Source organism: Panthera uncia, assembly GCF_023721935.1.
Source record: "Panthera uncia isolate 11264 chromosome B3 unlocalized genomic scaffold, Puncia_PCG_1.0 HiC_scaffold_1, whole genome shotgun sequence".
NCBI classification, from domain to species: domain Eukaryota; kingdom Metazoa; phylum Chordata; class Mammalia; order Carnivora; family Felidae; genus Panthera; species Panthera uncia.
In genome coordinates, this window is record NW_026057582.1 from 41,985,557 (window position 1) to 42,009,734 (window position 24,178).

Below are 24,178 nucleotides of genomic sequence, written 5' to 3' on the forward strand. Positions count from 1 at the left end.
AAGAAGGCTAGATCCATAGTCATTATATTTGTAAATAATTCATGTGCTTGTAAATAACTTGCATACATTGTCCCGTTGTAGCTGAATTACTTCCTTTTTACTTTTAGGTAAATACCATGATTTAGAATGCCAACTGATTCAGGAGTTTACCAGTGCTCAAAGAAGAGGTGAAATCTCCAGAATGCGAGAAGTAGCAGCAGTTTTGCTTCATTTTAAGGTAAATAGTAATTATTAGAAATGAAGATTAATCTTCAAGATTGTGGAGATTATATAAATTCTATATATTATAGTCACCGATTATCCTGTTAGTTGTATGACTCTCACAGTGATTATTTTTATTGTTTTGAACAATTTAAATGTATATTTCATATATCTTCCATAAATTATGTTAAATTTTAGGTATTTAATATTATATTCAATAAAATTTTATCAATGACTTTTTATATTGGTTGACATAGAAAATCATACTGTCTTCTTGTCTTTTTATTTTTTCAGTCAAACATGTTATGAAATAGGTCAAAAGTAAAAAGATTTAGCTTTAAATATCTGGTGGAATGTAGGAGCCAGAGATTAGATGGAATATAATTAGTAAAAGACTTAAATCCAGAAGATCTTAGGTGGTAATACAAAGAAATACTATCTTCTTGGATTTTGAATTAGGGAGAGAATCCCTATAAAGAAATTAAAGAAATAGTGCTTTGCAATTTGTTTCCTTTTTTTTTTTTCAGAGAGAGAATGCAAATGGGGTAGGGGGGCAGAGGGAGAGGGAGTGGGAGAGGGAGAGAGAGAGAGAAAATGAATCTTAAACAGGCTCAGCACAGAGCCTGATATGGGGCTTGATTCCATGAGCCTGGGATCGTGACCCAAGCCGAAATCAAGAGTCGGACTCTCAACCACCTGAGCCACCCGGGTACCCCCGATCTGTTTATATTTGTATCTGAGTAGGAAATAGGAGTTTTTTGTTGGACTTTTCACTTACAAGTAACATATTAAGTATTGAGAATGGCTCTTGACACAATAGTGTACTTTGGCATTGCTTACTTTACTTGTTTTTATGTATGATTTGTTAATGGACAAAAATCATTATAGAGAGCTTAATATGACACATTATTTTGTTTAAATACATTCTGCTAAAATAGATTTAATTTTAAAAGTAAATTTCCAGAATGCCAGTTAAATGCAGCTCTGTTCAGAGTCTTGCAAGGGAACACAAATGCTTTGAATCCAAGAGTGGAAAGAAGGAAATATATATATATATTAACATGAAATACATAATGTATTTATTTATATATATTAAAAACCTTTTCTCAAGACTGAATCTGTGTGTGTGTGGGTGCATGCATGCATATACATGTTTTGGAGTTGAGGGAGATTGGCTAGGTGATCATAGGGCAAAATGACTACAAAAAACTCATACCAGTTTTCTTCTTTCATTCTAAAATCTTGCAAGGATATGAACCAGGTGATCAATTTCATAAAAAGCAACTGGGAGAATTTCATTTAAATCCAACAACTGTTATTATTGGTGATTTATTAGGGCATAGACATAGCTTTATTACATATAATAATTTTTATTGAGATTATTACTGTTGTGATTATTGTTATTAAAACAGAACTATGATAATGTATTTCTTTCTTCTTTGTAGGGTTATTCCCATTGTGTTGATGTTTATATAAAACAGTGCCAGGAGGTAACCTAATAGTACACTTTTCTGGATTTTATTTTATGCTAATTTGTGTTTTAAAAACCATTTTAAAATCATACTTAACTATGTAAAATGCCTCTGTTTAGGGTGCTTACTTGAGAAATGATATATTTGAAGATGCAGCAATACTCTGTCAACGGGTAAACAAACAAGTTGGAGATATCTTTAGTAATCCAGAAACAGTACTGGCTAAACTTATTCAAAATGTATTTGAAATCAAACTACAGGTAATTTTAAAATATGACTAAGTAATTCTTAAGGCAATAAGTGATTTTTTTCTCTGTTTTGAAAGTTATTTATTTATTTTTTAATTTTTGGTTTACTCATGTAATGCCCTTTGGAATAGTAATCTCCTTATTCAGTGAATGGGAAAAGAATAACAACGTCATGCTTTTTTAAAAAAATATTGTTCACCAAGAAAAAAGGTGCTAACCACCAAGCATCATCAGAGCACATGTTTAAAATTTGTGTAGCAGCAGTACAAGTCATAAAAGGTTGTAGAGGGGTAGCCTCAGATTGTTGTTGTTGTGGTTTTTTTTTTTTTTGAGAGAGAGAGAGCATGCTAGTAGGGGAAGGGCAGAAAGAGAGGAGGACAGAGGATCCAAAGCAGGTTTTGCACTGACAGCAGAGAGCCCAATGTGGGGCTTGAACTCATGAACCATGAGATCATGACCTGAGCCCAAGTCAGACGCTCGACTGACTGAACCACACAGGTGCCCTGGTAGCCTCAGATTTTTATTTTTATTGGGTCCTCACTTTGACCAATGAATGTATTTATGAAATTGAGTAAGAATTGTAAGCACAGTCTGTAGAATTTTCATAATGTACTAATATGAAAAGAAAAAACATAGTAATTTCTAGGTGTGTAGGATGGTTTAGTGTTGTTTTGGCTGTATTTCATGGACGTGAGACACACAAAAAAGTTCCATGCTGTTCCGCCATCTTGGCTCCTCCCGAAAACAGTAATTTAATGTACAACCTGGACTCCCATAGCACTATACATTAAGGCAACATTTCCTAAACTATGTTTTCTACTGGATTAAGCAACATAAAAGAAGTTTTTGTTTTTAAAACACAATTCAGAACTTTTTATAGCCTTTAAAAGTACTAACACATATTGTGATTCTCTAGGAGGAATGTAAAGTACAGCATTTCCCAATTTTAGAGTAATGCCTGTTAATCATAGGGGACACTAGTGTTAGCCAGGCCACAGTTTGAGAAATGCTGCTTTAAGGAATTGACTATATCGATACAGCATCAGGTTTTGTTTTTTGGGTTTTGTGGGGTTTTTTTGTTTCTTGTTTTTTTGAATATTTATTTATTTTGAGAGAGAGAGAGAGCATGAGCAGGGGAGGGGCAGAGAGAGAATCCCAAGCAGGTGCCACTCCATTAGCATAGAGCCTGATGTGGGGCTCAATCCCAGGAACTATGGGATCAGGACCTGAGCCAAAATCAAGAGTTTGATGCTTAACGAACTGAGCCACCTGGGTGCTTCTGAGTTTTGTTTTTTAAATGTACTTTAAAAAGCAAGACAGGCCAGTCTCAAAAGAAATTTTGAAATTCTTAATACTTATTCCCAAGACTGCTATAGATGAACATGTAAATATGAGAAGCATTAAAAATTAAAAGCCTATTAATAATTTTTTTATATTGGTATACTTCTTATGCATTGCCTTTCCATTGTATTTTAAGTAAGAACAGCCCCAGAATGTGGAGTAATTTAGAGAAAAAATATAATGTTTACTTGACATAATGTTGGCCATTTTTTTTTCCCCTCCAGAGTTTTGTGAAAGACCAGTTAGAAGAATGTAGGAAGTCTGATGCAGAGCAGTATCTCAAAAATCTCTATGATTTATATACAAGGTATGTTTTTAATTACTAGAAAATAGTAACATCTCAGATTTTCTTTCCTTTTTTTTTTTTAATAGAAAATGGTGAAGTATTCAGGTATTTTTGAGTAAAAGTTTGTTAGTAATTTACCTTTCAGTATTAAATACTTGGTTACGTAGATTACTGTTATAGAAAGAGCAGCATTCTTAGCACATTAACTTAAGGAATCAGATATTCTTTATAGTCATGTACTTTAATGAAACTTTGTTTATGTTGTTTAAGACTCAAGAATTTTGTTTTGAATTTTAATTGTAAGCTAGTTCCCTTTCATTTTTTTTCTAAGAGGTAGTATGATTATATTTATCTGCAGTTAAATCTTTAGAAATTGAGAAAGTCACAAATTCTTAACAAATTAGTTTCAGCCTTAAGTTTGATATGAAAATTTGCCTTAGGCTTTTGTAAATGAAAGTGTTACACTTAGAAATATTATATCAGAAGCTTCTTAATGGAGTTTTTTTCCAGTCCTATTGTTCTTTGTCAGTGACGTCATTTTGGGAGGAGGGTCTTCAAAAGTAACTATAATCAGGAAGTCCATCCCAACAACGTTTATTGTGAGTCTGTATTTAACAATGCAAAACAGAAAATTAAAGAAAAGTCCACATGGGCAAAGACAAAAGGGAGAATGAACAGAGAGTAGATCTTTCAGTATTCTGACTTGGGTACTATGTTATGAATGCCATTAGAGTGTAGTTGAAGTCATTCTGCCACTGTTGTCATTTCTAGACTGGTTGGTTGCCTAGATTTTTTCTCTTAAGTCTCCTATCCCTAGGAGATTATCCTTAGTCAGTTTGCAAAACCACAATGTTGTTTGTGATGTCAATCTACTTTATATATAGCGCTGTGCAGCTTCTCTCTGTATCCTAAGCACCTTCCCAAGGTTTAAGAAATGGTGGTTTAACATAAGTTATTAAAATTACATTGTAAAAATATGTATTCCTCAGTGTTATTACTATACCTAAAATATACATTCATCTTTTTCTCCCTTTTTCCATGAAAAGAACCACAAATCTTTCCAGCAAGTTGATGGAGTTTAACTTAGGTACTGATAAACAGACTTTCTTGTCTAAGCTTATCAAATCCATTTTCATTTCCTATTTGGAGAACTACATTGAGGTAGAGACTGGATATTTGAAAAGCAGAAGTGCTATGATCCTACAGCGCTATTATGATTCAAAAAACCATCAAAAGAGATCCATTGGCACAGGAGGGTAAGTGTTTTTGTTAAATGTTACAGTTAAAACTAAAGATGTTAAGAATTTTATTGTATTTGGACAAACTTGTCAAATATTGACAGTTACTGAAATTTTCTATGAAGAACTCATTTAACCCAGCTTATTTATGACACCACTGATCAAATCCTGTCTCTTGAACCATGTATTGAAATGACCTAACATGATGTAATTAAAATGTAAAGCAGAATACCAGCACTATAAATAGTCGCCTTTTTTTTTCCTAGACTGAATAAATTATTCCAGGTTATTAACTAGGAAGCACATCATTTTTTGTTGTTGCAGGTGTGGAAAAAAAAAATAGCAAATAGTTTACATTTTAAGTACCCTGAGCTTTTAATTACTTGGGCATAAAATTACTTAATTAATACCTAAAGCCTGGGATTATTCACATACTAGAAGAAAATGATTTGTTCTAAGAATTGGTGGCATCTTAGTTATCCAGATCTCAACTATGTGGAACCCAGTCATTTTTAGTATGAAGCAGAATGACTTATGCAGAGCCATGTAATTAGAGTCCAGAGAACACTCAAATCACTTTCTTGATTCCCAGTTTGTCATATACTACATAATGATCAGGGAGAAGTTATAGTTAGGAATAAGAAGTGACATCTTGGGGGCACCTGGGTGGCTCAGTAGGTTAAGTGTCCAACTGTTGATTTCAGTTCAGGTCATGATCTCATAGTTGTGAGATCAAGCCCTGCGTCGGACTCAGCATGGAATGTAGAGCCTGCTTGGGATTCTCTCTCTGTCCTCTCTCTGCTTCTCTCCTGCTTGTGCTCGTGTGCACGTGTGTGTGCACGTGTGTTCTGTCTCTCTCAAAATAAATAAAAAGTGACATCTGAAAGGCAGCAGCAAATAAGGGAAGAAAAAAACTAAAGAACAACCATGAGAATTTAAAAAAAAAATTAGGTTGGGGCTCCTGGGTGGCTCAGTTGGTGGAGCATGCAACTTTTGATCTTAGGGTTGTAAGTTCGAGCCCTCCATTGTGTGTAGAGATTACTTTAAAAAAAAAATATTCACAGTACTCCAGAGTTAGGTATACTAGGAGCAAAAGAAGTTTAACCTAAAGATACCACCGTATAATAAATGTTCAAAGTGACTGGTTACTCAGTCATTAAGAAAAGCTATATTATGGTTAATATATCTTATTTAATAATAATGAAGAAATAAGAAGTATGTTAAAATGGTTAAATGTATTTAAAAAAGCATTAAATTTTTAAAGTTTAAGAAGGACCATTTAGTTATATTAACTAATTTGGAATAGTCCACTTGCTAAGGAAACCAAATAAGGAGTTTTTGGCTATTGAGTCAGAATTATAGAGCTGAAAAAGACTTTAAAAGCCCTAACTCCAAATATACTAATTTTTCAGATGAAAGTCTTCTGTGTAGACATTAAGGCTTGTTTCACTTTATAGAACTAGAGTTTATTGGAATTAGAAGTTTTAGGTCTCCTGGCAGTTAGTCCATTTTTCTTTGTTGATGTATACTAAGTTGAACAGCATTTGAAATTGAAATCTGTGTATAATAAAGTGTTCTCTTTTTATTTGTTGTCATGATCCATTAGTATTCAAGATTTGAAAGAGAGAATTAGACAACGTACTAACTTACCACTGGGGCCAAGTATCGATACTCATGGGGAAACTTTCCTATCTCAAGAAGTGGTGGTTAATCTTTTACAAGAAACCAAACAAGCCTTTGAAAGATGTCATAGGGTAAGAGTAATTGTAAATTTATTTTATTTATATATAGTTGTGTATTTTAATTTTTGCCTTGTAATAAGATATAAATCTGCTATCTGGTTAGGTACAACTATTTTTTGTAATAGAGTTTTTATTTTGAAGAACAGAATTATTTTTAAAGTTATTTAGAAGTATATTTTAATATAATTTTACGAGTTGAATATACCAATTTTTTTTGTAAGATATTAAATCGATACATGAAAGGGAGGTTTCGAACTATCTTATAAAAATATAGAGCATTAGGGAGAGAAGGATGTTTTAAGAACCCAGGTATTAAAGGAAAAGAATGAAAAGTTGACTCTATTAAAACCAAAAAACACACTTTGACAAAGTAAACAGATAAGTCACAGCCTGCAAGAAGTATCTATAGCTCGTATTACCAGCAGAAGATTATGTGAAACAAATAATAGTGGCACGTAATTGTATAGCACATACCATGTTCAGAGCACTTTAGGTATACATTACTCATTTAATCATTGTAACAACCTTGTGAGGTTTTTATTCCATTTTACAGATGAAGAAACTGAGATATGTACCTCTTAAGCAGTGGAAATGAGAGTTGAGAGCATCTTAATTTTTTATTTGTATCGATGTGTATATGGTTTATATATTTTATATTGACAGACGGTAAATCAGTATAAATTACACACATAAATCAATAGGAAACAAAGGCTACACATAAACAAATAGAGAAAATGCAAGTTACCAATAAGATTTTCACTCTCACTAATAGGAAAATGAAACATAAAATAGGGAAAATAGTATCTCATTCAGTCTGCAAAAATTAAGTCTGATGATATCAAGTGTTGGTAAGGATGGGGAGCAATAGATATTTTCATGCACTGCCATTGGAATAGAAATTGTATCTTTACTTTGGATAGTAACTTGAGAATTCCTTAGAGAAACTAATAGGTATATGTGCCACATTGTTTATAATGGTAAAAAATTAGAAGCAAATTAAGTGTGCCTCAAAAAGAGAATTGATAAACTGACATTGTTGATACACTAGAAAACTATATAACAATTTAAATGACTAGAGTTACGTGTATCAACATTAGCAAATCTCAGAAATACAATGTTGAATACAAGATGGGGAAAAGATATATTCAGTATAATACCTCTATATAAATTTTTAAAAAGTAAAACTATACCTTATATCGTTTAGGGATGTGGACAAGCATAGGCATGATAAATTCAGGATAGTGGTTGCCATGAAGGAGGAGTACCTAAGGGACTGTATCCATATTTATAATGTAGGACCCCCTCACCCCCCAGATCTGAAGTACATTTGGAAAAATGTTAAGATATGACACATCTGGGGGTTATGGATATATTTGGTAAATTACTGTGTCTAGTTTTCTGAATGCTGGAAATAGGTTAAAATATTTCTAAAGATCATCGAACTTGAAACTGTCAACATTATATTGTTTGAGTCACAGTAACTAGCTCTAAATCATGACCTTTGTCTGGAAACTTACAAGATAGAAATTTAGTTCAATTCAGTGCATTCTGATCCAGCAACATTATGTGTTTACTTTGTACCAGCTGCCATGTTAGACATTGAGGATATAAATGAAAGACATATACCTTACTTTTGAATAGTGTGGAGAAAGGAGGTAGCATATAAAGAATCAGTGCAAAGTAGGTATATCGTGCTGGGACCAAAGAAGATGCAACCAGCTCTGCCTGGTGAAGGAATTGAAGAAGAGTATTTTTTATAAAAGATTACAAGAAGGGAACTTTTGAGGCCTGAGTCTTGAAAGCTACATAGGATATCTACAAGAAGGTAATTCTTGCAGAGAGAATACTACATATAAAAAGACATACATAGGGCTGTCTGGGTGGCTCAGTCAGTTAAGCGTCCAACTTTGGCTCAGGTCATGATCTCACAGTTGATGGCTTCAAGCCCCTTGTTGGGCTCTGTGCTCCAGCTCGGAGCCTGGAGCCTGCTTTGGATTCTGTGTCTCCCTATCTCTCTGCCCCCCCTCCGCTTGCACTCTCTCTCTCTCTCTCTCTCTTTTTCTCTGTCTCTCAAAAATAAGTAAAAATGTTAAATAAAAAAAAAAAATAAATCCTTGGTGGATGTCAAATGGCTTTCCTCCTGTAAAAAAAAAAAAAAGACATACACAAAGATTGGCTGTGCAGCATAAAATGCTTGAAATAAAAATGTACATTGGAGAGTAATAAAAAAGGAAGTTGAAAATGTAGACAGAAACTTTTTGTGTACTCTGCTTAGAAATTTAGACTTGACCTTGTAGTTGATGGAAGCTTTAAAGGATAATTAAAAAGGACAGTGTAACTTTTGCACTGTTGATGGGAATGCAAGCTGGTGCAGCCACTCTGGAGAATGGTATGGAGGTTCCTCAAAAACTTAAAAATAGAGCTACCCTCTAGCCCAGCAGTTGTACTACTGGGTATTTATCCAAAGGATACAAAAATGCCCAGTGTTTATAGCAGCACTATCAACAATAGCCAAATTATGAAAAGAGCCCATTTATCCATCGACTGATGAGTGGATAAAGAAGATGAGTGGATATACAGTGGAATACTACTAGGCAATCGAAACAATGACATCTTGGCATTTGCAACAGCATGGATGGAACTGGAGAGTATTATGCTAAGCAAAATAAGTCAGTCAAAGACAAATATATGATTTCACTCATACGTGGAATTTAAGAAACAACAGATGAACCTAGGGGAAAGGATGGAAAAATAAAAGTAGAGACCATAAGAAACTCTTAAAGAGAACAAACGGAGGATTGCTGGAGCTGTGTTGAGTGGGGGAGGGTGGGCTAAGTGGGTGATGGGCATTAAGGAGGGCACTTGTTGGGATGAGCACTGGGTGTTACATGTAAGTAAGGAATCATTAAATTCTACTCCTGAAACCATTGTTACACTCTATGTTAACTTGGATTTAAACAAAATTAAAATATTAAAATTAAAAAGGGCAGTGTAATTGGTCCTTTTTTTCCTTTTTTAAAAAATAACTTCCAGATATCTTTGACATTCAGTAAACTGCATGTATTTAAACCACATGATTTGATAACTTTGATAAGTTATATCTACATTTCTGAAGCTATAACTTCAATCAAGATAACAGATCCAGTACCCCAAAAAGTTTCCTTTGTCCTTTTATAATCTCCCTTTCCTATCCCTCCACTTCTGTTCTCATTTGCATGAGACTGAACAGCTTTATGTCACTGTAGATTCATTTTCAAAAAGAAGTTGACATTTGAGGACTGAGTTTTGAAAGCCAAATAGGATGTCTTCGAGAGGTTGATTAATTTTCTAGAATTTTTTTTATAAATGGTATATAGGATATTATAATATAGTATTTTATAAATGGTATATAGAATATATGTACATGTGTTTCTGGCTTTTTCAGCACGATTCTTTAAGAATTCATCCATGTTGTGTATATTATTTACTGTGTTCCTTTTTATTGCTGAGTAGTATGTCTTTGCATGAATATACCACAGTTTATGTATTTACCTATTGATAGACATTCAGATTGATTTCATTGTTTGACTATTAATGAATGAAGTTGCTGTGAACATTCATGCATATGTCTTTATGCAGACATAAGCTTTCATTTCTCTTGGATATAGACTTAGTAGTAATACAGGTGAGTCATGTATTTCTTTTAAAGAAACTGCCATACTGTTTTCCAAGGTGGTGGTTTCATTTGACATTCCCACCAGCAATATGTGAAAGTTTCATTTGCTTCCCCATGACCTCCAACATTTGGTATGATCAGTCTTTTTAATTTTAGACAATCTAATGGTGGATAGTGATATCTCATTATGATTTCAGTTTGCATTTTCCTAACGACTAATGATGTTGACTGTCTTCATGTGTTTATTTGCTATTCGTATATATTTGAGGTATTTTTTGTACATTTTAAAAATTGAGTTCTCTTATTTTTTGAGAGTTCTGTGTTCTGGTTACATTTCATTTATCAGATATGTGATTTGCAAATGTTTTCAGTCTGTGGCTTGTCTTTTTAATCTCTTAACAGTAGTGTTTCATTTGATGAAATATGGATGATGAGAAGTTCTTAATATTGGTGAAATCCAACACTTTTCTGTTATGGATGGTATCAGAATTTTTGGTATCATATATAAGAAATCTTGGGCTAACCCAAGGACACAAAGACTTCCTATTATGTTTTCTTCTAATAGTTTAATAGTTTAAGATTTTGCATTTAGGTCTTTAATCAGTTTTGAGTTAACTTATGCATGTCATGTGATGCATGGATCAGAGGTGGTTTTTTTTTGTTTTGGGTTTTTTTGTTGTTGTTGTTGTTGTTGTTTGCATTTAGTATCCAGCTGTTTAAACATTATTTATTGAAAAGCTATCTTTTCTCCACCAAATGCTTGGGAACCTTTGTCAAAAACCATTTGAGAGTTTATATGTTGATCTATTTCTGGACTCTGTTCCATTGACCTACTTGTCTTTGTGCTAAGACTACACTGTCTTGATCACTATAAGTCTTGAGTCAGGTAGTATAAGTCCTCTAATATTTTCATATGCCTTATAATCAGTTTGTCAGTCTCAGGGGAAAAAAGTTTGAAATTTTGATTTTGATTGCATTGGATCTGTAGTTCTGTTTGTGGACAATTAACATCTTAACAATATTGAGTTTTTGGTCTATGAACATTGTATATCTCTCCATTTTTTTAGATCTTCTTTAATTTTCCTTAGCAATGTTTTCTAATTCTTAGCACACAAGGTTTATCCCTGAGTGTTTAGGATTTTTTGTGCTATTTTAATGTAATGTCAGTAGTATTTTTTTAATTTGTATTTTTGATACTCTGTGTTAGTGTATAGAAAAACAGTTGATTTTTATATGGTGATTTTATACCTGCAACCTAACTAAACTCACTTATTAGTTCTAATAGTTTTGGTTTTTTTTTCTGTAGATTCCACAGGATTTTCTGAATAGACAGTCATGTTGTCTGCCAATAAAGTCAGTTTTACTTACTCAAGTATAAAAACCTGTTATTTTGTTCTCTTGCCTCATTGCATTGGTCAGAACCTCCAGTTCAGTGTTAAATAGAAGCAGTTTGAGTAAACCCTGTGTGCTATTCTTAACCTTAAGAATAAAGCATTCAGGGGGCACCTGGGTGGCTCAGTCGGTGAAGCATCCAACTTCGGCTCAAGTCATGAGCTCATGTTTCATGAGTTCGAGCCCCACGTCGGGCTCTGTGCTGCCTGCTCAGAGCCTGGAGCCTGCTTCGGATTCTGTGTCTCCTTCTGTCTATGCCCCTACTCACTCACTCTCTCTCTCTCTCTCTCTCTCTCTCTCTCTCTCTCTCTGTGTCTCTCTCTCTCACTCAAAAATAAACACACACACACAAAAAAAGAATAAAGCATTCACTGTTTCACCATTAAGTATGATACTAATTGTAGGTTTTTCACAGATGCTCTTAATCAGATTGACAAAATTCTTTAATTTCTAGTTTTCTAAGCAATTTTATAAGATTAGGTGTTGTATTTTGTCAAATGCTTTCTTTTTATTTTGTTAATGTGCTGAATTACATTGATTTCCAAAAGTTAACCTTGCCTTTCTTGGATAAACCCCAATTGTTCACCATGTGTTATCCCATGTATATTTTGTTGGATTAGGTTTGCTGAACTTTTGTCAAGAATTTTTGTGTTTGTGTTCATGAGGGATATTGACTTAATACATATACTTTTTTCTCATAATGTCTTTGTCTAGTTTTGGTTGTCAGGGTATACTGGCCTTGTAGAATGAGTTGGAAAATAATCCTTCCTCTTCAGTTTCCTGGAAGAGTTTGTATAAAATTGGTATTATTTTTTCCTTAAATGTTTGGGAGAATTTACCAGGGAAGTCATTTGGGTCTGCGGTTTTCTTTGTGAGGGTTTTTTTTAACTACAAATTCAACTTCTTGAATAGACTTAGAAATAGGTTATCTATTTCTTTTTAATTGAACTTTGGTAGTGTCTTTTAAGGATTTGTATATTTTACATAAATTGTTGAGTTTATTGGGATTAAGTTGTTCATGATAGTTCCTTATTGTCCTTTTAATATCTGTAGAATATATAGTGATGTCACCTTTTCATTCTTGATATTGGTAATTTGTATCTTTTTTTCCTGATCAGTCTAGCTAGAGGTTTATCAGTTTTATTGATTTTCCCAGAGAATCAGCTTTTGGTATCTTTGATTTTTCTCTGTTCTTTTGTGTTTCATCAATTTCCACTCTTTATTCTTTTTTTGGTACCTACTTGGGTTTCATTTGCCCTTCTTTGTTTAGTTTTTTAAGGTGGAAACTGAGGTCATTGATTTGAGACCTTTCTAGCTTATAGCTAGTTAAGGGCATCTGTTGAGCATCAGTGAGCAAAGAAGAGAGGTGAAGGTTGTGGTTAGAGTGACTAGTGAAGAATAAACTTTGGGGAGTGGTATTAAGAAGACCAGGAAGGGAATCAAGTAATATCAAATCAGTATTTATAATAGATCTTTTAAAGTGGGCTATGTATTTCAACTCCCCCCTCTTTATATCAGATGATAATCATTACTCTGAGAAAGGTACATGAATGGAGACTACAAAGAGGCAACAATCAATTGATAAACAATACAGGAAGCAGTTATAAGAAGTTGAGAGGTAATTTTCTAACTTTTTAAATAGAGATTTCATTTTCTCACTGTGACGTTAATAATTCTTTTACTGAGTAATCATCAGCAACATCAACAGCAAAATGAACACTTGTGAGTTTACTGTGTGCCAAACACTGTGCTAAAAATACTCTATGTGCATTTTCGTATTTTATTCTCACCTCTGGACTAGGATATAAGTACTGCTAATAGTATTCCCACCTTACAGATGAGAAAGTGAGGCCTTGTAGGGTTAAATAACATCTTAAGGGGTTACTCAACCAGGGAGTGATGAAGCTGGGATTTGAGCCTGTCATAGTTTAGTGCATCGGCTACTGATTTCCCCATCTCCTCCCCCAGTAGAATAAAGAATCCTTCTTATTTTGAGTTTTGCTAGAATAGCTTTTGTTAAAGTTAGTGGCTCTGGAACTTCTTTCACCACAACCTACAATAAGAAATGGATTTTACAGGGGCACCTGGGTGGCTCAGTCAGTTAAAGCATCTGACTTTGGCTTAGGTCATGATCTTGCAGTTCATGAGTTTGAGCCCCACATTGGACTCTCTGCTATCAGCATGGATACTGCTTCGAATCCTCTGTCCCCCTGTCCCCCTGTCCCCCTGTCCCCCTGATCCTTCCCCACTCACTCTGTCTCTCTCAAAAATAAATAAACATTAAAAAAAAAAAAAAGGAAATGGATTTTACATGGCAGCCCAGGGGACATTTGTTCTATGTATGTTTGTGTATGTGTGATGTTTTGCGTGTATGTGCATCTCATTAAACTATATTTGGTTTTAATATGTACATTATACTTCATTTTCTATTGATTCTCTCTTCTCTCCTCTCTTTCTTGTCACAATCCACTAATGGATTGCAATCCAGGTGAGAAAAACACTGATCTAGTCTAAGCCAGGAGACTTGTAGACAAATAGGGAGCATTGTAACTATATGTCTATGTATGTGAGAGAGGCATTGGGGGTGGGAATGGGAGTATAAGTTATTTTGATATCTGAACACTGGCTACATCTTAGACAAAATTGATTGCTAAAAAAAAAGTTGCTTTTTTTTTTTAAGATAGACTTGAGGAGTAATTTGTTTGGTTTTTCTTTTTAAAGCTTTCTGATCCTTCTGATTTACCAAGGAATGCCTTTAGAATTTTTACCATTCTTGTGGAATTTTTATGTATTGAGCATATCGATTATGCTTTGGAAACAGGACTTGCTGGTAAGTATATTTATTTGTCTTATAATTTGCATTAAATTTCTTTAATCATGCTTAGTTAACTGTGTGCATAATAATGTTTTATATATATTCAACTTTATACATCGAATTCAGTTCAATGCAATGAATAATGCTTTTTGAGCTTCTTTAATGCAAGGGTTTTCCAGGTGCTGAAAGTTACACAAAGACACAGTTGTCTCATATTTCTTACATCAAGCAGGGCAGGGCAAGCTACATAAGTTACTGCAGCGTATGGGCAGACTGTAGTACAATGCTATAAGTTATAAAATGTCAAGGGAGCAGAAATAAGGATGACAGCAATTCTTGTTGAGGCAATTGAGTAATATAAGGTGTAGAAAGAAAAATACTCCAAAATAAGCCTGGAAAGGAATGAATTCATATTAAAATTTTTTCTTTTGCTTTTGGTCTTTTGGGTTTACTGGTATTCATAGGGTAATAATGACTTCTTCCCTAAATCCCAGTCCCATTAATCCAGTTGCCTCTGAACTTTCCACCTATCTATTGTGCATCTCAGATATAACATATGCCTAATGAAGCTCTTTATCTTCCATCTAAATATGTTTGACTCCCATTTTTCTACATGTGTTTGAAAGGTATTACTATTTATGGGTTGCTCAGGCCCCAAACATAGGAGTTGCCATAATTTTTCCTTTTCATGAATGCTGATAGCCAGTCTATCAGCAAATCCCATTAGTATACTTGCAGACATAACTCAAATTCATCTACTTTCTCAAGGTCTACTGATGCCACTCTAATTTAAATACCATCATCTCAGGGCACCTGGGTGGCTCAGTTAAGCGTCTGACTTCGGCTCAGGTCATGATTTCATGGTTTGTGAGTTCGAGTCCCGCATCAGGCTCTGTGCTGACAGCTCTGAGTCTGGAGCCTGCTTTAGATTCATGTCTCCCTCTCTCTGTGCCCCTCCCTAGCTCGCTCGCTCTCTCTCTCAAAAATAAATAAAACATTTAAAATACATACATACATACATACATACATACCATCATCTCTGTCTACTCCTAACTGGCCTTTCTGTGTACATTCTCACTTCTGCACAGTACTGACTCCACATAACAGTCAGTTTGATTATTATTTCTTTGTTTAAGACCCGTTAGTAACTTCCTGTTACTTTTAGGGGGAAAATAATAACAGACTTCACAAAAGCATGGCTTTTGATCTGTCCTCCTCTTCTGTATTCATCCACATCTCCTATTGCACTTCCTCTCACTATCTCAGCCGCTCTGGCCTTCATTCTTTTTTCTCACTCAGGCTTGTTGCGCTTGGTGTTTCCCTGTCCCTCAAATCCTTTTCCTTCAGCTCTTCAATGCCTGGCTTTTCAACCTCTGATCTCAACTAAGAGGTCACCTTCTCAAAGAGTCCTTTGCTGATCACACTAGCCAATGTAGCCCACCTCTCCCAGTCCAGTAACTCATTATTTCGTCACTGAATTAATGTTTTTCATAGCACTTCTCGCAATGAAATTTTCATCTGTTAACATCTGCCTCCGCTAACCAGAATTCATTAATTCAACACATACCTTTTAAGTGCCTACTCCTGCACTCATGGAGCTTTCAATCTCAGGGAAAGGATAGACAAATGACTAGAAAGTGCAATGTAAAATTGAGTAAGAGTTAATGAGAAGTGTTGGGAAATTGGGATGGGAAATTCAGGAACAGAGGGCTTTTTTTTTTTTTTTTTTTTTTTTTTGAGGAAGGATGGTCAGAGACTGCCTGTCTGAGGAGACATGATCCAGAGAGCTGAATGAAGTGAAGGAGTGAATTGAGAATTTGGAGACAGTATTTTAAGAGAACAGCATGTAAGCTCTTGTGGCTAGGAATCTTAATCTTTCTTATTCACCATTATTGTCTGGCACCTAGAAAGCACATAGTAGATGCTCAAAAATGTTTATTGACTGTATGTCACATCATTTCATAAAGTTTTTAACATTGAAGCATACTCACCCATAATTCAGTAACCTTGTGGTTTATTCTTACCCATTTTTTTATTTGCTCTCATGATGTAGATAAACATTTGTAGCCTGCTTTTTTTTTAACTTAAGTACAGCAGACTCTTTTTTTTTTTTTTAAGTTTATTCATTTTCTTAAATAATCTCTACACCCAACGTAGGGTTCAAACTCACGACCCCAAGATCTAGAGTCACATGCTTTGTTCCAACTGAGCCAGCCAGGTGCCCTAATTACAGCAGATCTTGACATCGAGTATTTAACATTTGCCATTTGCAAATGACTTAATGTGGCAATTTGTATTGGGTAATAATACCTCAAAGGTATGAAGATTAAAGAAGATAATGAAAAAAGATAACATGAATTTGAATCCATATGGTATGAAGGACCTGTTATTAAGCTCATATGGAAATCTAGCATCTTCATTTTAATAGTTGTATGTATTCACAATTTGGAAGGGCTTAGGGGTGAGAATGTTTCTTATATTCATAAACTTTCTTCCATGCAGCCATTTAGTTAGTATTTACTAAATGCTGTTTTTTCTAATGATAGAATAAAATTCTGTCATGCATATATATAATAAAGTTAAATAAACTTAACTATCCCCTATTTCTAGATATCTTGAATCTTTTCAGTAATATAAATAATGCTGCAGTGAACGTTGTAGAGCTTAGAGTGTTTTCCTTATTTTGAATTATTTTCTTCGTATGAAATCCCAGAAGTGAAATTAGCAGTTCAGAGTGTGGTACCTGGGGCCCCTGGCTGGCTCAGTTGGTAGGGCATGTGACTCTTGATCTCTGAATTATGAGTTCAAGCCCACGTTGAGGGCAGAGTTTACTTACAAAAACACACACACACAAAGTGTGTTACCAATTTCAAATTTTCTATACATATACAGTTTTGCAAAAGGGTTTTTTTTTTTTTGCAGTAATTTACACTGTTATTGACCTTTATGATTGTACTAATTCTTTGCATAGTGTTGAATATTTTTTTAGAATAAAGGGATATTTTTTTTTTTTTAATTATGTAGAGGGAGCGCACGCATGAGTGAGGGAGAGGGGCAGAGGAAGAGAGAATCTTAAGCAGGCTGCATGCTCAGGACAGAGCCTGAGGCAGGTCTCAGTCCCATACTGCTGGTTCATGATGTGAGATGAAATCGAGAGTCAGACGCTCAACCACTGAGCCACCCAGGTGCCTCTGGATATTCTTTAAAAACCTTTAATTTAATGGTTGAAAACACACATAAATATTACCTTAATTTTTGTATCTTCCATTAATAATAAGGATTGGTATTTTCTACATGTGTACTGACTTAATTTTCTTTCTAAGTTTGTGTTGGAGTCTTTAGTTTTCTTACTATTTGGTGATTTTATCGTATCTTTTTTTTTTTTTTTTTTTTTAGAAAGAGGGAGAGCGTGTGCAAGCATGTGCACAGGTGGGGGAAGGGCAAAGGGAGAGGAAGAGAAAGAATCGTAAGCAGGCTCCATGCAGCCAACGCAGGGCTCTGTCTCACAACCATGAGATCATGACCTTAGGCGAAATCAAGAGTCGGACACTTAACCAACTGAGCCACCCAGGCACCCCTTTTGTTTTCATTTTTAAAACTTTGAAAAAAAATCATCATCCCATAAAGAATTCTAGGTATTAAACTTTTATTTTCTCATGTATGAATATTTTCCTTAGCCCATTATGCTTCCTAGTTTTCGCTAGAAACATAGACATCTAAGGTTAGAATGTATCTTAGAGTTTATCTATTGCTCTTCTACAAAAAAGATGAATCTGAAATCTGGAGAGGTCAGCTCTCTTTTTTGGAGTCAGCATGTGGAGTCACCTGAATAGCATGCTGGAAAATCAAGAATTTTTTTGTAGACAGTGAGGAGACTTTGAATATTTTTGAAGAAATAATAGAGAGCAAGATGAGTGAAATGTGTAAATTTAAATATATTACTCTGGCAACAATATATTAACAGAAAAGATAAAGTGATTTGAACCCAGGAAAGTAACAAAAAAATTATTTTAACTGAGATAATGAGGCCTTGTTATAAGAAGTGGTTCATGGCTCATGTGAACCACTGGGCATGAGAGAGTAGGAAAGAAAAGATATAGACCAAGATGATTCATTTATTGATGTATTTTTTGTTTATCTCAGCAAATAATGAAAACTGAGTAGATGGTGAAACTTGGTGTGTAAAAACTTTGGATTAATTTTATTATTAAGCTTAATTTTACTTTTCTGTCCACAAAAATCATTGCTGATTTATTAAAATAGCAGTTGCTTTTACTCATAATATCACATTCATTTTTTCAGTTAGCAAGATGAATTTCTTCAAGTGTGATTCTAATACATACATGCCTTCCAATTTTAGGAATTCCTTCTTCAGATTCTAGGAATGCAAATCTCTATTTTTTGGATGTTGTGCAACAGGCCAATACTATTTTTCATCTTTTTGACAAGCAGTTTAATGATCACCTTATGCCACTAATAAGGTTAGTCAAATTGATTTTTGTTGGTATGTCAGTGAATATTATAATGTTCTCTACATATAAAGACTTACAACAAAAATTTCATGAGATTAATAGGACAGATTTTAATATACGACATTAAGGTTTGGTTTATATTTTCCTATCAGTTTATGTGAACTTTTCAAGCATGTGAGGATTAAATAAGGTGGAGTATATGTGAACATGCCTTATAAAATTATATGTGTACTATTACAAGATGAACAATATATAAAAGATAATATTTTAAACATTTTATTGTAAACATGGATATGCCAAAAAATTAGTCTAGAAACAGTCTTAAAGATAAGATCACTTGTAATCCCTAAATCACACTTTGAAAGGAAATGTACTAATTTAAGAACTGTAATGCCACATAGCAAAGAATCCACATAACTGTTAGAGTTGCATATTCCTTAATATTTTGTGTGTTTTTGACATTTAGGTGGCATTCAGAAGGCAAATATGATTGTCAAAATTATTTTTTAGTGTAGGAAAGCTAAATCAACTGGATTGGCTGTAGTCTCCAAACTTTAATTAGTATAATTGATTATATTCTTAAGATATCCAATGGATTTTTTGTTTTTTATTTTTTTTATTTTTTACTGTTAATTAAAAAGGAAACAAACAAAACAACAAAACAAGAAGAAAACAAAACAATCCCAAAATTTCAAAATCACATATATTTATATTCTTGAGGGATATCTTCTCTGAGATGAAAGTAATGAATCCAAAAAAAGAGAGGTTAGAGTGGGAGAGAGCCAAAGCATAAGAGACTCTTAAAAACTGAGAACAAACTGAGGGCTGATGGGGGGTGGGTGGGTGATGGGTATTGAAGAGGGCATCTTTTGGGATGAGCACTGGGTTTTGTATGGAAACCAATTTGACAATAAATTTCATATATTAAAAAAAAAAGTAATGAATCTAAATCTTCCTCTTCCTTCTCTTCTAAATGGTTAATTTTTCCTAGTGTGACTATTAGGCATAGTAATACTGCATAATTTCCTAGTTTGAATTGGGCACTGTAGTTACTACTTACGTGCTTCTTGGATTTGCAAGCAAATTAAAATAATATATATGTATGTTTGTGTATTTATAAATTTTTATAACAATATACATATGCATATGAAAAACTTTCAGAGTTATAAGGCTACTAACGTGATTTTTTTTTCCTTTTAAACATTGAATAGCTCTTCTCCTAAGTTATCTGAATGCCTTCAGAAGAAAAAAGAAATAATTGAACAAATGGAGATGAAATTGGATACTGGCATTGATAGGCAAGTTGTTAGTTTTATTTTTAGTTTTTTTTTTAAGATTTTATGTTATTATTTTTTTTAAATGTTTATTTTTGAGAGAGACCATGTGCGAGGTAGGGGAGGGGCAGAGAAAAGGGAGACCGGATTGGAAGCAGGCTCTGTGCTGACAGTAGAGAGTCTGATGCAGGGCTCGAATCATGAACCATGAGATCATGACCTGAGCTGAAGTCAGATGCTTAACCAACTAAGCTACCCAGGTGCCCCTAAAGATTTTATTTTAAAATCCACACCGCCGTGTGGGCTTTGGACTCTCAGTCCTCCAAAAGCCACATGCTCCACCCACTGAGCCAGCCAGGCACCCCCCGCTTGCCTCTTATATTTTTTAAATTGTAAAAACACTAGGGGCGCCTGGGTGGCTCATTGGTTAAGTGTCCGACTTTGGCTCAGGTCATGAGCTCACGGTTCGAAAGTTCGAGCCCCACATCGGGCTCCGTGCTGACAGCTCGGAGCCTGGAGCCTGCTTCCGATTCTGTGTCTCCTTCTCTCTCTACCCCTCCCCTGCCTCACACTCTGTCTCTCTCTCTCAAAAATAAATATTTTTTTTAAAATTTTTAAATTTTTGTAAAAACACTATTATAAATGCAGCATGAAAATGGTTTTTAGTATGTTTAGATTCTTTTAAACTAGATTCAGTTGAAAACTATTCTTGGAAGCCACCGTTTTCTCCTCCTCCTCCTTTCTCCTACTCTTTCAGAACTCCTTAAAAATGGTATGTAACATAGAGGATTTTATTTTCATTTAGAATTTTCAGGGTTATGTCTGAAATGTTTTAAATAAATATGCTAATTTTCTGTAAGTAAATTTCATTAAGTGAATGCAAACTCTGTGTTCAAAAATTTTTGTAACCGTTTTTGTAGTTAATTATCTGTTTACGGTATAGAGCAGTGGGTCTCTTTTCTTGAGATGATGTGGTGGTCTTATACTTACTAATGATGATGACAGTTACCATTTATCAGGCTTTTGCTGTGTGCCAGGCACAGTGTTAAGGACCTTCACTTGTGTTATTTATTAGGTAGAAAATACTATTTCTGTTTTACAAATGAGGAAATGGAGGCTTAAAGAAATAAAGTATTTGCTCAAGATTGCACAGTTAGTAGTGGTAGAGCTAGGATTCAAATGCTAAAGCCCTTGCTACTAGGTTTGGGCATATCTTCTTTATATATTGTAATTCTGTTCCTTTCTCTTTATTCAACAAAGCATATTTGAGTGCAAGTTAGTTAACAGTGCTGTTACAAGGATAGCCTGGAATTCACTCTAATTTGTGAAAAAGTAAATAATTTTTACTTTATTAGTAGTATCAAATTTGCAGGTCATCTCCCAATTACCTTTTCACTAAGATCAATATACCGTAGAGTATATGATAATGAGGGAAAGAAAAATAAAGTTAAAGAATAAAACTGGGAAAAGGGCATGTTATAGAATTAATTACTGAGCTTAATTTACTGATTATATGCTTAGAATAATCCTAAAAACTGGCCTCTACCTTTTGCTTTCAGTCAGGACAACAGGAGATTATACATACACAGTATTTCACGTAATGTAATATGTTTATATACGTTATAATCATCCCTTCAAGAAGTGTGTATTTTCCTAACCTAAATCCCTCATATTAACTTAATTTGTTTCTTCTTGGTTTGCCTCAGAATACCTAAAAATCATATTTTGGGACGTGGGGAGGTTGGATACATTAAGCTTTCAGAGGTACAGGAAAGATGTATTTGTTAGGCATCTTCTTAATATCTTTCTATATAAGCTTTAGTCTTGGGCGCCTGGGTGGCTTAGTCAGTTGAGCGTCTGACTTCAGCTCAGGTATGATCTCACGGTTTGTGAGTTCGGGCCCTGCATCGGGCTCTGGCTGACAAACTCAGAGCCTGGAGCCTGCTTTGGATTCTGTCTCCTTCTCTCTCTGCCCCTCCCCACTTGTGCTCTGTCTCTCAAAAATAAATAAATATTTAAAAAATTTTTTAAGCTTTGGTCTCAAAGTCTTTGTACTAGTTGACCAATTGAAAGCACAGTGATCTGTAGTGGTCTCATGAATGTGAACTTCTAATTTTTTTTAACCCATTTTCCATGGATAATGGGTAAAAGAGGGAAGCAGAGCATCCACCTGATCCCTTCTGGTATTTTCAGACCAGTGTCCACCTGTGGGTATTAGGTCAGAACCTCTTTGCCTTTGAAGCTCACATCATCTTTTCTTATTGCTGTTGTCTCTCAGTCATTTATGTTAGTCCCCTGTATTTATTGAGAATTTGGGCAACAGGCTCACAGTTTTTCTTTAACCTTAGTGTAGGTTATTTCCACTTCCTTGTGTCTGACCCATTCATTTTCTTGATCATCTTCACTTTAGCTACCTACTCTCATATCCTGCTAGACCTTGTTATCATTGGTAACAAAAACCTCAAACTTGAATATCCCACTCATTGCTCGTAACCTCTTGTTCTTCCAACTCCACAACCTGCTTTCTGACCTCAGCAGGAGCTCTAGCCCTTAATTTATTAATCGTTTGCCAATTACCCTTTTCCTAGCTTTACTTTATTTTTATGCTTAGGTTGCTTGACCCAGCTCTTGAATTAGTCCCTTCTAATTCCCCTAAAATATATTTCCATTAACTATAACTATCTTACAGATCCTAAGTTTTGGATCAGTGCAGTCTCTTTTATTACCATAACTGGGTGACTGATTGCTGTTGGAGAATATCACATAACTCAAATGTTATTGGTACCACTACAAACCCATGCTCTCCTTTCTCAACTGGGTCTTTAGTACCGCTTGTTCAGCCTACTGCTTGTCCTTAGAGTATAAACTCATATGCTTCTCACGTCTTCTTCCAAATGTTGGCCATTCGTCTTAAACCCTCTATCTTCCCCTCTTGCTAACCATTCTCTGTATATAATTGTTAAGGAAATAAATTAGTGACAGATTTCTAAGATCTTTAATATTACCTTAAATAAAGTATTGGGCAAGAGCAGGAATCTAAATAAAACCAGAGTTCATTGATAGCAAGACCTAGAATTTATTTTTTCTAAAATCTGAAGTCTACCAACAGTAAATAATTTTACAGAGCTATGAAATTAAATAATTTCAATTTAGTATAAATAATATAAAGTGAATATAAAATAAAGGGATCAAGGGGCTTCCTGGATGGCTCAGTTGGTTAAGTGTCTGACTTCGGCTCAGGTCATGAGCTCACAGTTCTTGAGTTTGAGTCCCACGTCAAGCTCTGTGCTGACAGCTCAGAGCCCGGAGCCTGCTTCAGATTCTGTGTCTCCCTCTCTCTCTGCCCCTCTCCAGCTCACACTGTCTCTTTCTCTCTCTCTCTCAAAAATAAACATTTTTTAAAAATTTTTAAATAAAGGGATCAATATATGGTGTTCTCAATTCTCTAGGACGTTAAATTGTATGATTGGACAGATGAAGCATATCTTGGCTGCAGAACAAAAGAAAACAGATTTTAAGCCAGAAGATGAAAACAATGTTTTGATTCAATATACTAATGTGAGTAAAATGATTCAATATACTAGTAAGAATATCTGCTTTGCTTAATAATTTCATTAACATTTTCATTGGTGCATCTTACTGTGCTCTAAGTTATTTTCTTTTATACTTAGAAATCAGTGAGACACTATATGTATTTTCTCCTCATCTAAGTTGATATCCATTTCTATGTAATAAGTGTAGAAAAAATTTTACAGGCCTGTGTTAAAGTCTGTGCTTACGTGAGAAAGCAAGTGGAAAAGATTAAAAATTCCATGGATGGGAAGAATGTGGATACAGTTTTGATGGAACTTGGCGTACGTTTTCATCGACTTATTTATGAGCATCTTCAACAATATTCCTACAGTTGTATGGGTGGCATGTTAGCAATTTGTGATGTAGCTGAATATAGGAAGTGTGCCAAAGACTTCAAGGTACGTATTCACAAATCTGAAGCTTGTAAGTAGGCTCAGGAACATAAGTCAGACCGTTAAGAATGCATGCT

At 34.5% G+C, this 24,178-nt stretch overlaps 1 protein-coding gene across 1 annotated transcript in view; it reads left to right on the top strand.

The window, feature by feature from the left end:
- EXOC5 (exocyst complex component 5) overlaps positions 1–24,178 on the top strand; it is a 59,206-nt gene that overhangs the window by 30,377 nt on the left and 4,651 nt on the right. The window contains exons 7-17 of the mRNA XM_049611546.1: positions 108–217; positions 1,647–1,691; positions 1,793–1,933; positions 3,487–3,569; positions 4,595–4,804; positions 6,393–6,540; positions 14,297–14,405; positions 18,751–18,871; positions 20,074–20,160; positions 23,586–23,694; positions 23,892–24,107. Coding sequence (XP_049467503.1) covers positions 108–217; positions 1,647–1,691; positions 1,793–1,933; positions 3,487–3,569; positions 4,595–4,804; positions 6,393–6,540; positions 14,297–14,405; positions 18,751–18,871; positions 20,074–20,160; positions 23,586–23,694; positions 23,892–24,107 — 1,379 coding nt within the window. The remainder of the gene's footprint in view (positions 1–107; positions 218–1,646; positions 1,692–1,792; positions 1,934–3,486; positions 3,570–4,594; positions 4,805–6,392; positions 6,541–14,296; positions 14,406–18,750; positions 18,872–20,073; positions 20,161–23,585; positions 23,695–23,891; positions 24,108–24,178) is intronic.